The 12,688-nt window shown below is 34.4% G+C and overlaps 1 protein-coding gene across 19 annotated transcripts in view; it reads right to left on the reverse strand.

Moving 5' to 3' along the window:
• Positions 1-12,688, reverse strand: part of TRMT10A (tRNA methyltransferase 10A) — a 51,935-nt gene that overhangs the window by 16,180 nt on the left and 23,067 nt on the right. For 6 of the 19 annotated variants that reach the window (XR_015165706.1, XR_015165705.1, XR_015165708.1 and 3 more), the window contains exons 6-8: positions 11,364-11,513; positions 8,834-8,939; positions 4,048-4,104 (exon numbers count right to left, since the gene is read on the reverse strand). Coding sequence is in view for 9 of the 19 variants with exons in the window: in XM_086406710.1 (XP_086262836.1) it covers positions 7,095-7,360; positions 8,834-8,939; positions 11,364-11,513 (522 nt within the window). In the remaining 10 variants the exon portion in view is untranslated. Of the gene's footprint in view, positions 1-3,884; positions 4,105-5,196; positions 7,361-8,833; positions 8,940-11,363; positions 11,514-12,688 lie in introns of those variants that run through there. The other 13 variants (XM_086406710.1, XM_086406711.1, XM_086406714.1 and 10 more) reach the window with 4 other exon arrangements.

A 12,688-nucleotide genomic window follows, 5' to 3' on the forward strand; every position in this document is an offset into this window, starting at 1 on the left:
AAAGTAGTTTATAATTCCCATTTGTTTACAATTTAATATCTCCATCATTTCTATATTGTCTTGTCTCCTTAAAGTTTTCTTCTTTAAAAGACTACTATTTTTTTAAAAAAATTGTTGCCTTCAGCCTCTTAACTGTATGTTTGTTTTACTTTTAATGCTGATTTTATCTTGTTTCCCTCTTTCAACTTTGAATTTTATTCTGTTCTTTTATAACTTGTTAAATTAAATGCATGGCTCAATAATGCTAGTCCTTCTTTTTCTAACTTAATGGGCTATAAATTTTCCTCTAAACTGTTTTACTACATTCCACAAGTTTTCATACAGATTGTTTCATTAAATTTACTTTTAAATATTTTCTAATTTTTTCTTCTGTAACCTATAAGCTGTTTTGATAAGCCTTTTCAAAAAAAATTTCTCAAACATATGCTTTTTAAACTTGTTGTATTTTTTTTAATGATTTATAATTTAATTGCATTGTGATCAAATAATATGATAGGCAAAAATGATCCACAATAATTTTCTTGTGGGTAGCTTTGAGGGTTAGCATATGGTCAATGTTATAAATGTTCCATACAACTTGAAAATAATGTGAATTTTAAAGTCGTTAGATACACAGGTATATCCATTAAACCAAGCTTGTTAATTGTGTTGTTCAAATCTTACATATCCCATCTAATTTTTCTCTTCATGCTTATTTTCTAACTATTATGGTAGATGATGTAGTTCTGTGGTCTTTGTAATTTTGTTCACTTTGATTCATGCATTTTGAAATGACGTGTAAATGTAGTTTAGAATTTTATAATTAAGTTATAAGAAATTATCTGCAATATTGTTTTTTATGGTTTTAGGTTGCAAGCCTTTCCTCTTGTCCCACAAGTTTATTTTCTACTTTTACTGTTATTAGAGAAGTTGCCTATATTATTTTTACTTTTGAAATTACTTTCCTTTGTGATTTAACAGATACTTTTATGAATGTCCCTTATGCACTGGAAAACTTTTCACCTATAGAACTGGATATATATCAATTATATCTCTTATTAATTCTAGCATTTACATCTTCCATAAATTTATATTTTGTCCGCCTGAGCTATCATGTATTGAAAAGAATGAATTAAATTCTCCTTATACAACTGCATTTCTTAATATTTCATATAATTCTCAGTTTTCTTTCAATGAATTTGAATATTATGCTACCTGGTGCACAGATATTCATAACTATGATATGTTCACTGAGGATTACTTTCTTGAACACTACAACATGCCTTTCTTTTGCTTGTTTCACTATAAAGTGTTGAACCTTCCACCCAATGTTAAAACTGTGACTTCTGTCTTCCTTTTTATTATTACCCTGATACGCTTCTATTTTAACATTGCTGAGTAAACTTACTAATACAGCAAATACAGCATAAGTTTAGGTTTTGAGTTTTTAAAATCTCATCTGAGTGACTTTAGACCATATCTGGTGATGGGACAGACAGATACTGTCTTGTGTGGTCACTGTTTTATGTTAGTACTGTTTTTTCAATGTTTCCTAAAGCAACTCTGACTTCCATACTTTGATAAATGTTCGTTCTAATAATTTAGAAAGTTTGAATATTCAGAATCTTATCAATTCAAAATCCTTAAAGCAAAGCCTAAAACAAAGGGTTTTATTATTCCTTTTGGGGGGCAGGCAATGTCAAAAAGGAAGAGTGAGAAATGAAGAAAATGAGACAAGAAGTGAAGGGATGTCAATATGAGAAGGTATTATCAAGTTAGCTGCTGTTTGGTTTCAAACCAGTTGACTGCTTAACCCTAAGGGATAGGCTAAATGGGATAACATTCCCATTTTACAAATCAGGACTCTTGAGACCTAAAAAGGTTGAATAACTTGCCCAGAGTCACACAACTATCATGTTGCAGTGGGGAGATTTAAACCAACTCTTTCCACTAATTGTATTATCTCTTGATTCTGTCACTGGTTCTCCCCTTCCTATTTAAGTGCCTACTATATGTGTCTAGCAAGAAGCCAAGAAAACAGAGATAAACATCTCTTGCTAACTGCAAGAAATTTCAGTGAGCGTTCTAGAACACTGCTGTCATTAATTCTAATCTCTGCCATTCTTTTTTCTTATTTATTCACTTTTTACAACAGTTGTCTGTACTATTCTTGGCGCTGTATGGACAATTCTTGCCTTCTATCTATATCATCTCAGTGACCATTCCCAGCTATAAGGTGAAATAATATATAATTTTACCTTCTAATTATAATTGGTGGGTTTCATAATTGTTCATTCACCTCTTAAAGCATTCCTAAAAGGAATCTTCAGAATGGCTTTCTTTTGGCTTTTCCAAAGCCAAATTAAAATTCTCCATAGTGCAAACACTCTGATCTCTGGAGAAACAGTCTCAACAATGTCCTTTCCCTTAAACAGGAGCTTGCTTTATAAAGACCATGCATTTTTAAAGAAATGAAATGAGAAAGCAGCCAAGATGGCGGAGTAGAAAGACCTTGAGTTCACCTCTTTTTAGGAGCACACCAAAATCACATCTGCATAACAATCACTGATGAAAAAGACTGGAAGCTACCAGAACTAAACACATCAAGAAGGAACCACAGGAGGGCCAGGAGGGGCAGATTCACAATATAATCAAATCCCATACCCTCCAGGTGAGTGACCCACAAACTGGGGAATAATTAGGCTGTAGAGGTTCTTGCACAGGAGAGTTCTGAGCCCCACATCAGACTCCTCAGCCTGGAGTCCGGCACTGGGAAGATGAGTTCCCTGAACGTCTGGCTTTGAAGAAGGAGCAGGGCATGCAGTCAAGAGCCCTATAGGACTGGAGGAAATAGAGACTTTACTCCTAAAAGGCACACACAAAGTCTTAAGCACACTGGGACCCAGAGCAAAAGCAGCAATTTGATAGGAGCCTGGGCCAGACCAACCTGCTGGTTTCGACCAGTCTCCTGGAGAGGCAGGGGTGGCTGTGGCTCACACTGGGGGTACAGACACTGGTGATGGACACACTGGGGAACATCCAGCCTGGTGAACACTGTTGCTGTTGACAGTTAACATCTTGGCTCATTAGCACCAAGACCATCAGATCCATCCAATAGCCTGTGGACTTCAGTGCTAAGATGCTTCAGGTCAAACAACAAATTGGGCAGGGACATAGCCCCACCCAACACAAATAGGCTTCCTAGAGAACACTCAGCCCAAGCCTCTGGACTCACCTCTAGACACTGCCCAGCCCACCAGAGGGCCAAGACAAATCAAAATCAAACAAACAAAAAAATCCCAATCAAAAACGTACAGATAATCTAAATAAACATGTCTCCAAAGAAGATATACAATAGCCAATAGGCATGTGAAGAGATGTTCACATTGCTAATTATTAGAGAAAAGCAAATCAAAACTACAATAAGTTATCACCTCACATCAGGCAAAATGGCCATCATCAAAAAGTCGACAAATAAACGCTGGAGAGCATGTGGAGAAAAGAGAACCCTCCTACACTGTAAGCTGGGCATGTAAATTGGCACAGCCCACTATGGAGAACCGTATGGAGGTTTCTTAAAAAACTAAAAATAGTTACCTTAGAACTCACCAATCACAATCCTGGGCACATTTCCAGAAAAGACAAAACTCTTAATTCAAAAGATACATGCACTCCAGTGTTTGCTGCAGCACTATTTACAATAGCCGAGACACACAAGCAACCTAAATGACTGCTGACAAATGAACAGATAAAGAAAATGTGGTGTGTGTGTGTGTATATATTTAACACAATGGAATGTTAAAACAGAATGAAATAATGCCATTTGTAACAACACTGATGGACCCAGAGATTACCATACTAAGTCAAGTAAATCAGATAAAGACAAATATCACATCACTTACATGTGAAATCTAAAAAGTTATACAAATGAATTTATTTACAAAACAGAAACAGACACAGAAAGCAAAATTAAGTTACCAAAGGGCAAAGTGGGGGATGAGATACGTTAGGAATTTGAGATTAACAGATACACACTACTCCATACAATATAGATAAACAAGGACTTACTATGTAGCATAGGGAACAATATTCAATATCTTCTAATCACCTATAGTGGAAAAGAACCTGAGAAGGAATAAAAAATATATTTTATAAATATAGTGTGTATGCATAACCGGATCACCTTGTGATACACCCAAAATCTTGTAAATCAACTAAACTTCAATAAAAATAAACTTTTAAAAATTAAAAAAAAAAATGAGAGAAAATCCAATTATTTCAGCAGACATATCTCATTTTGATGCATTTAAATACTAAATTCCCCACCTTTACTATGTTCCAATACAAGTGACTCTAATATTACTTAAGTTTTTAAATAAAGTACCTCAGATAAACCAAAACAATTTTGAGAACATAGTAAAATAAGAAAAAATTACAATTATTTAAATAAAAACAAAATTTTAAATATCTCAGAAATTAGTCATTTCTAATTGTCATCTTCACCTTCTTGTCATCAGCAATCCAAATTAGATATGGACTTGGAGTGAACAGAATTGTATCCACCCAAAAGATATAGTTCAAATCCTAATATATGATACCTGTGGATGTGAACTTATTTGAAAACAGTTTTTGTAGATAAAATCAAGTTAAAATGAAGTCACAGTGGATAATGGTGAACCCTAATCCAATCACTGGTATCCTTAAAAGGACACAATACAAGCACAAAAGACAGAGGGCAGAAGTCCATGTGATGACAAAGATTTAGGTGATGCAGTTTCAAGCCAAGGAACGCCAAGGATTGCTGGCAACCACCGACAGCTAGAAGCAGCCAGGAAGGAATCTTCACTAGCCTTCTGAGGGAGTATGAGCCAACCAACACCCTGATTCTGGACTATCAGTCTCCAGAACTATAAGAGTACATGTCTTTTGTTTTGAGAATAAACTACTGTTGTTTTAAAATAAACTACTGTTGTTTTTAAATAAACTACTGTTGTTGGCAGTATTTTGTTACGGCAGCCCTGGAAACAAATGTAGGGCTTATATAATTAGTGAAAATTAAACTACATGGTGCTTGTAATGACCTTTCCCCACTTTTCAATATCAAACTGAGCCTTAGTCCATATGGAATGATTTAAATTATAAGCCTAACATTTCATGCTACTAACTATACTTAGAAAAACCTGTAACTTTGAAAAACACAACTTAAGACACAAGCTCTATTCTTCTACAACTGTGGGGGCTTTTCTTTATTTACATACATGTCTCACAGACCTTTAAATGGGTTACTGTAATAGATTACTAAGAATAAAGCAACAAAAGAGACAGTGAATGTCAATATTAAATTCAGTGAATTTTTGATCAAATGTGTATATAATCTGAGATGCCAATAAGTAAAAAAAAAACAGAAACTTAATTTATCCAAACCTAGTAACTAAGGCTTCTGAAGTGTTACTTTAGCTGTGACAAAGAATAATCACGTTAAATATAACTGCTCTACATTTACTGGCAGGAACTAAAACATCTACTAGCTCCACCATCTCTTGCCAACGCCCTCATATAAATGTTTGGTTATAGATATTTACATTTCATGAAATTTAAATTCCTTAGTGTTTTTCAGCACATTCACACAAATAATACAGATATGGCAACTCAATCCTATCATCAATAACAGAATTATACATGATGTGGACAGACATGTATATACAATTATACGCATATTTTCATACATGCTTATAGTATTTACAGAAACATATTTACATTAGCTTAAATATTATTATACGATAGACAGATGCACATATAAAGTTAACTTTATTTGCTTAAGAACCAACATTATTTTAAAGAAGTACATATGGAAAGAAAAGGATAGCTGCCAAGGGCTACTTTTTTAAGAGCTGTTTCTTTTTAAATTTGGGTAATGACAAAAATGGATCACTATGCCTTTTTTAAAAATAAGTTTATGTATTTATATTTGATTGGGCTGGGTCTTCACTGCTACATGTGGGCTTTCTCTAGTTGCTGTGCATGGGTTTCTCATTGCAGTGGCTTCTCTTCTGGAGCACAGGCGCTAGAGCACGTGGGCTTCAGCAGCTGCAGCTTGAGGGCTCTGGAGCGCAGGCACAGTAGAGTGCACGTGCTTAGTTACCCAAGGCATGTGGAATTTTCTCAGACCAGGGGTCGAACCCGTGTCCCCTGCATTGGAAGGTGGATTCTTAAGCACTGGACCACCAGGGAAATCCATCAACAGCTTTTTAAAATAATCTAGCCTGAAAAATGGGCTTCTCTGGTGGCTGAAAAATTAATTTTGTAATTGAAATCATTTACCTTGATTATTTAAATTAAGAAAATATATTAAAGTCTTAAGTCCTCAGTGCTTGCCTTAGAACCACAAAATGCATCACACACACACAAAAGGATAGAGATGGGTCCATATTCCAAAAGACATCAATGTTTGAATATAATTCAAACAAATTCAATCGAATCCAGGAATACTGGAATGGGTTACCTTTTCCTTCTCCAGGGGATCTTCCTGACCCAGGGATTAAACTCATGTCTTCTGCACTGGCAGGTGGATTCTTTACCACTGAGCCACCACAGAAGCCCCTTATCAATCCAATACTTCTTTCTTCCTAAAATCACTATATTCCTTTGAAATAATTAAAGTGAATATAAAAGCTGCAAATAGAAGGTAATTTCCCATTCAGAAAATTTTGTTAGACTTAAAGGAGATTTAGGATACTTGCCTCCACAAATAAGTAGGCAATAAATCAGAAAGACACTGATATAAACATATAGTAATAAAACTGAAAGGTCTGAAGGCACATTCTGAAGAACACAATCTTGTAAATAAAAGAACATAGATTTACTAATAGGGTAATATTCTCAAGTAATGCTTGTTTGAGGCTTAGAAAATTTTTTATTTTACATATTTAACTCTTATGCAAAAACAAAAAAATGCTTTCTTATGAGTGTTTTTTATCACTTAATTCAAAAAGTTAAAAAAAATTCACAACAGAAATAAAAGAAAATGAAATTTCTTTCCAATTCAAATATTCTGTGAAACACCTCACTTTCTCCTGATTTTTCCTTAAACTTAAGGAAAAAAAAAAAAAGTGATATTAGTGTGGTACAGAGTTCACTGTAGATTCAGTGCTATTTTCTTTATCCTGCTTTTCTTCCTTGTTCGTTGAATCTAGTTCATGCCTATTTTCCTCCTCACTGGAATCACTGTTTAATCCACCTTCAACTCTGGCGAATTTCTTGTCATGTGAACAACTTTCACAGGCTTGGTCTGTGGGAACAGCTCCTTTCCTTTGGGGTAAAATAGTGAAAAATGCTTCTTGCCAGTCTCTTGTCTCCAGGTATTCCAAAATAATCTCAAACACTGCAACGAAGACAAACTCCGTTTGTTTCTTAGCCTAGCTCATCACAATGCTGTATACTTTAAAATACATTGCTTTTGTGTTAAGAGTGCTAGCATGTCCTAATAACTACTTTGTTCTTATTACTTTCTTCTTCTGTATTAGCTGTCAGAGCTAATATGTCCCAAGGCTCTCAAGGCTGCTACTTTGTAGCTTTTCCTCATATCCTTTCTTAAGCACTCAGAGGTTTACCATTATCCATTGTCAATTATAATTAATAGACAGAGGACCCCTCTTTGGTTTCCTTCTTATTCTTCATTCCTTCCATATCTCTATCCTTTATATGCAAACAAACAAACAAACAAAAAAGGTGGGGGAGAGCTACCATTAATCTAAATTTCTTCTAGCTTTCCACTCACTCTGGGGAGTGTCTTGTCTCCCTTTTTTTTTTTTAAATACTGTCCCGCCAAGTTCTTCTCACTTTAACACATTGATGAAAAGGTAAATTTGTATTACTTTATGATAGAAAAGGAATCCATTATATATCAAAAGTCTTGGAAGAGGTTCATTCCTTGAATCAATAAATTCATTTCTATAACTCCCTAGAGCCTGCTACAGAGAAATTTAAAAAACCCAATTAATAGTTGTGTACTAACAAAAATCTCTACTAAAAAAAATTTCAAAAAGCAAAACTCCAGGCAAAGACTTAAGTCTGAGGATATCTATTATAATATTTACAGCATATTATAAATATTATAATATTTACTATAATGTAGTAAAAAGAAAAACATGTCAACAGAATGGCTGTATTATTGTATTGATATATTCAGATGAAGAAAAAGTTACACAGCCATTAACAATGATTCAATAAATATAAATGGAGGGAAAACACCCCACATTTGTAACATTTTATGTAATAGAGTAAGAATCCAATTATATAATAAAGGATATATATGCATAGGAACGGAGAAGGCAATGGCACCCCACTCCAGTACTTTTGCCTGGAAAATCCCATGGACGGAGGAGCCTGGAAGGCTGCAGTCCATGGGGTCGCTGAGAGTCGGACACGACTGAGAGACTTCACTTTCACTTTTCACTTTCATGCACTGGAGAAGGAAATGGCAACCCATTCCAGTGTTCTTGCCTAGAGAATCCCAGGGACGGGGAAGCCTGGTGGGCTGCCATCTATGGGGTCGCACAGAGTCGGACACGACTGAAGTGACTTAGCAGCATGCATAGGAAAAGAACTTGGAGAAACACCAAAAAGTTACTATGAAGTATTTCTGGGTAGTGAAATGACACCTACTTATTTTTCTTTACACTTTTTTATACCTTCAAAACTTTCTAAAATATGCATGTATCAGTCAAACAAATCATAAATGACTACATTTTAATTTTCCAAAGGTATATATTTTCTATTTTTACAAAATGTGAATAGAAGGTTATTTTTCAGTGTTCACTCAGGTAAATTTTTAGCTTATAAGCTTATAGCTTACCATGATTAACTGCCAAAACTTTTCTACTATTCATCTTCACAAAATTCCCAAGGGGAAGCTGTGCATGATCAATTCCATGATCTGATGCTTGTTTATACGTGAGTCCCTAAAACAAAGACATCATCACCTGGACTAGAACATTATATTATTTAAACTTAAGTCTATGATAGAATAAATAATTTTTAGGAAAGACTTTAGTTCAGAGAATGTAATCTGAATTTGTGTGTGTATATTTAACAGCTAATTTGAAAACATTCTCTTGATAATAAGTATAGTCAGAATGTTGCTGGTATTTATTTTAACCAAACGAGGAAACCAAAGACATTAAGCTGTCTATCCTGTCACAAAGTTCGTCAGTGGCAGAACCAAAGGAAAAACCTGGCTCATGCCTCCTGACTCAAGCAGCTTCTCATCACTCCACACTGCCTTATTCTCAGCTTATTCAAACTGAATTCTTATAGAAGCATCATCACTCTTCTCATGAATCTGAAAGATAGAACTGTTTCAATTATATAGCACTAAGAGGCACAAGTGGCAAAAACTGATGAGATAAAAACCTGAATGAAAAAAATTTCCTATTGTCCATAAATTTTATTTTTTCATTTCTGTCAATTAAAAGAATGCTGAATTATGGGGGAAAAAAAAAAAAAACAAAACCCAAAACCCAAAACCCAACCTTAGCATGGTAGCATGGTAGAATAAAAAGCTTTAGAAAGGAAATCAACTTAAATCCTGTCTTAGGACTTTGCTTTAATGAAATGTAAACATTTTAGAAATGCTATTAATGTTACACTTAATTTATGTGTGAGAAACAGAAAAGTAAACAAATAATACAACTTTCAGCGGAACAATACTTAACTGGATGCATGAATTTCAACTTAAAAAAAAACGCTGAGTATGAATTATCTTTTCAAAATTAAAATCCTTAAAGCCTGGGTCTAATCAGGACTAAAAGAGCCCAAAGACATAACACAGGAGGAAAAAGAGCTAAATTTCTCAACTAATAATTTGCATTTTCAAAAAATAATTATTCATTTATTGGCCACTCCATGCTACACATCTTGTGGGATCTTATAGTTCCCCAAACACAGATTAAACCCAGGCCCTTGGCAGCAAGAGCACAGAGTCCTAACCACAGGACTGCCAGAGGAATTACCAATAGTCTGGATATTTTAGAGGCCAATATTTGATAATAGATCAAGTCAGGTCTTTTTGAAAACAAAATTGTTTTACTTCAGAGAAACATACAACATCAAAGAAAAAAACTAGTTCTACAGAAATAAGAAAACAGAATTTTTCTAAGAAAAAAATAGGCTAAAGACCATTCTGATAAAATTCCCTACGATGCTATAGAGCTGTACCATCCAACTATAGCCACATGTGACTATCTAAACTTATTATAATTTTTAAAAACTCAATTTCTCAATCATACTATGCACAACTCATGCTCAACAGCCAATGGGTTACCATACTGCAACACGATGATATAAATACTTCCAACAATGCATAAAATTTTCCTGCACAGTGGTGCTATATGAGAATAATGAATTACTGTGTATTATTCTGCTGACAACATTTCAGCAGATACTCAACTAAATAAGTTGAGCTTAACTTAGCACAATGCAACATAGCTGGAAAAATACAAAATAATGTTTTCTTTTAGAAAGTGTATTTCTATAATTTTTCATTTTTTATTATTATTATTATTTTTACTTTACAATATTGTATTGGTTTTGCCATGCATCCGCCACAGGTGTACACATGTTCCCCATCCTGAACCCCCCTCCCACCTCCCTCCCCATACCATCCCTCTGGGTCATCCCAGTGCACTAGCCCCAAGATTCCTGTATCCTGCATCGAACCTGGACTGGCGATTCATTTCTTATATGATATTATACATGTTTTAATGCCATTCTCCCAAATCATCCCCCCCTTCCTCTCCCACAGAGTCCAAAAGACTGTTCTACACATCTGTGTCTCTTTTGTAACTTTTCATTTGAATGAGGGTAAGGAGGTGGGAAGAGACAAAAGTACAAATTAAAGAGGACAGAAAACACATCCCATATAATCACATATTTGAAAATGGGCATAAGTTTACCAATTTGGATATAAATTTTGGTATAAATTAATATAAATTTTACCAGCAGCCTAGAAATTGATTAGCAAAAGCAGCATTTATCAATACAGAAAATCATTTAAGCATGTGGGCTCCAGAGCAATCTGGAGTTTCAAGTGTCTACTACCTATTATTATTGATTTTAGATTTAATTTTTATATGCCTCTGGTTCCTCATCTGTAAACTGTGCATACTAACAGCATTGACTTCACTGGGTTGCAGTAAGGATAAAGCAAGCTAACATATGTGAAATGCTTTGCTTAGCTAGAAAGGTGACCAAAATATCACTGTACTCAGGAAACACAAGCACTCAGTACTTACTATCAAGAAAATTAACATTACTATCAAGAACACTGGTACAGCAATTTTTTCAAGTATGAGCAAAAGCAAAAATAAAAACTTAATAGTATGTACCTTGTGATGGTTGTGATCTACTAATCCTCCAATCACATAGGCCTTTGATTCATCTAATTCCTTTAATACATTAGGTGAATCTGAAGTAAGATAAATCAGGTCTTCTTTCTGTATGAATTCACTATAGTGCTCTGGTTTGATATGGATATCCTTTAAAACACAAAGAGAAAGATGCTATTAATTAATAGGATTTTGTGAAAATTGGCTAAAAATGATTATTTTCTTTTCCCTAGACAAACCCACCCAAAAAACATATGACAGGAAGTCTGAAAGAATATTTTAACAATGTCTTATTTAGAACCTATCACTCGAACATCTTTTCACCTCACATCTCAATTATTTAAGTAGCCTCCTGATGCTATTTCCACCTCTAGCCTCAGATCCCTCCAATTTACTTCCTCACATGGCTGGGGGACTCGTTTTCTGAAAACACTATTCTCAATGTTTCATATTTATGTGTAGGTTAAAATTCAAGCTCCTTAACTTAGTAACTCTCACCTCAATACAGCACCAATCTATCTTGCTAACTTTCTGTTCCAACAAAACAAATGCATTTGTTATATATTCGCTCACATTGTTCTCCAGCCAAAGAATGCCTTCTCCAATTACTTCCTTCTCCATTTATATGAATCATCAAAAATAAAGGGCTTACAGATTTAATAATTTTCATGTATCGACTTCCACAAAAATAGACATTTGAAATCTTCTTTACCAAAACTATCAGGTCAGAGGTACAGGCTGAACAACAGTAGGCAGAATTTTGCAAATTGCACCAAAAGAAAAAAGGAAGATACATCACAAGGTTTAGATGGCACTTCTCAATAATTTTTGTGGAAATAAAAAAATGAAGCAGGAGACCTCTCACATAAGTGTATATAGCCTATTGATTAATAAGCAGCCATTTTTCTGGAAAATGATACACGATAAATATGATGCCTATGCTTAATAAAGGCCCCAAGAGGAATGTGCATAATTAGAAACTTGTGAACTCATATGTCTCTGGAAAACTGGTGGTATAAAGTAATAAATTTTACAAGCCATAACTGAAATAACTGAAAGTACGCCTACTCTAACTCATTACAGTATTTCTTAGGAAAACAGGCATGAACATAAAACTTTGTAAATATACTATACTTTAGAACTTAAAAAGACTTTTGAAAATGTTTTATACTATAGACTATTAATAAAATAAAAAATGCAGTCATTATAGGATTAGTGAGTGAGACAGGGAAAGTCTGTCACAATGAAAACTGGCTTGGAGAAAGGGAAAAAGTATAAGAATAACCCACCACTTCTCTGAGTAGAATAGGATTAAGGTTCCTTAG

The sequence above is a fragment of the Bos grunniens genome, chromosome 6 (assembly GCF_055505025.1).
Source record: "Bos grunniens cultivar Pamir isolate PY7600 chromosome 6, Bosgru_T2T1.0, whole genome shotgun sequence".
NCBI lineage: Eukaryota > Metazoa > Chordata > Mammalia > Artiodactyla > Bovidae > Bos > Bos grunniens.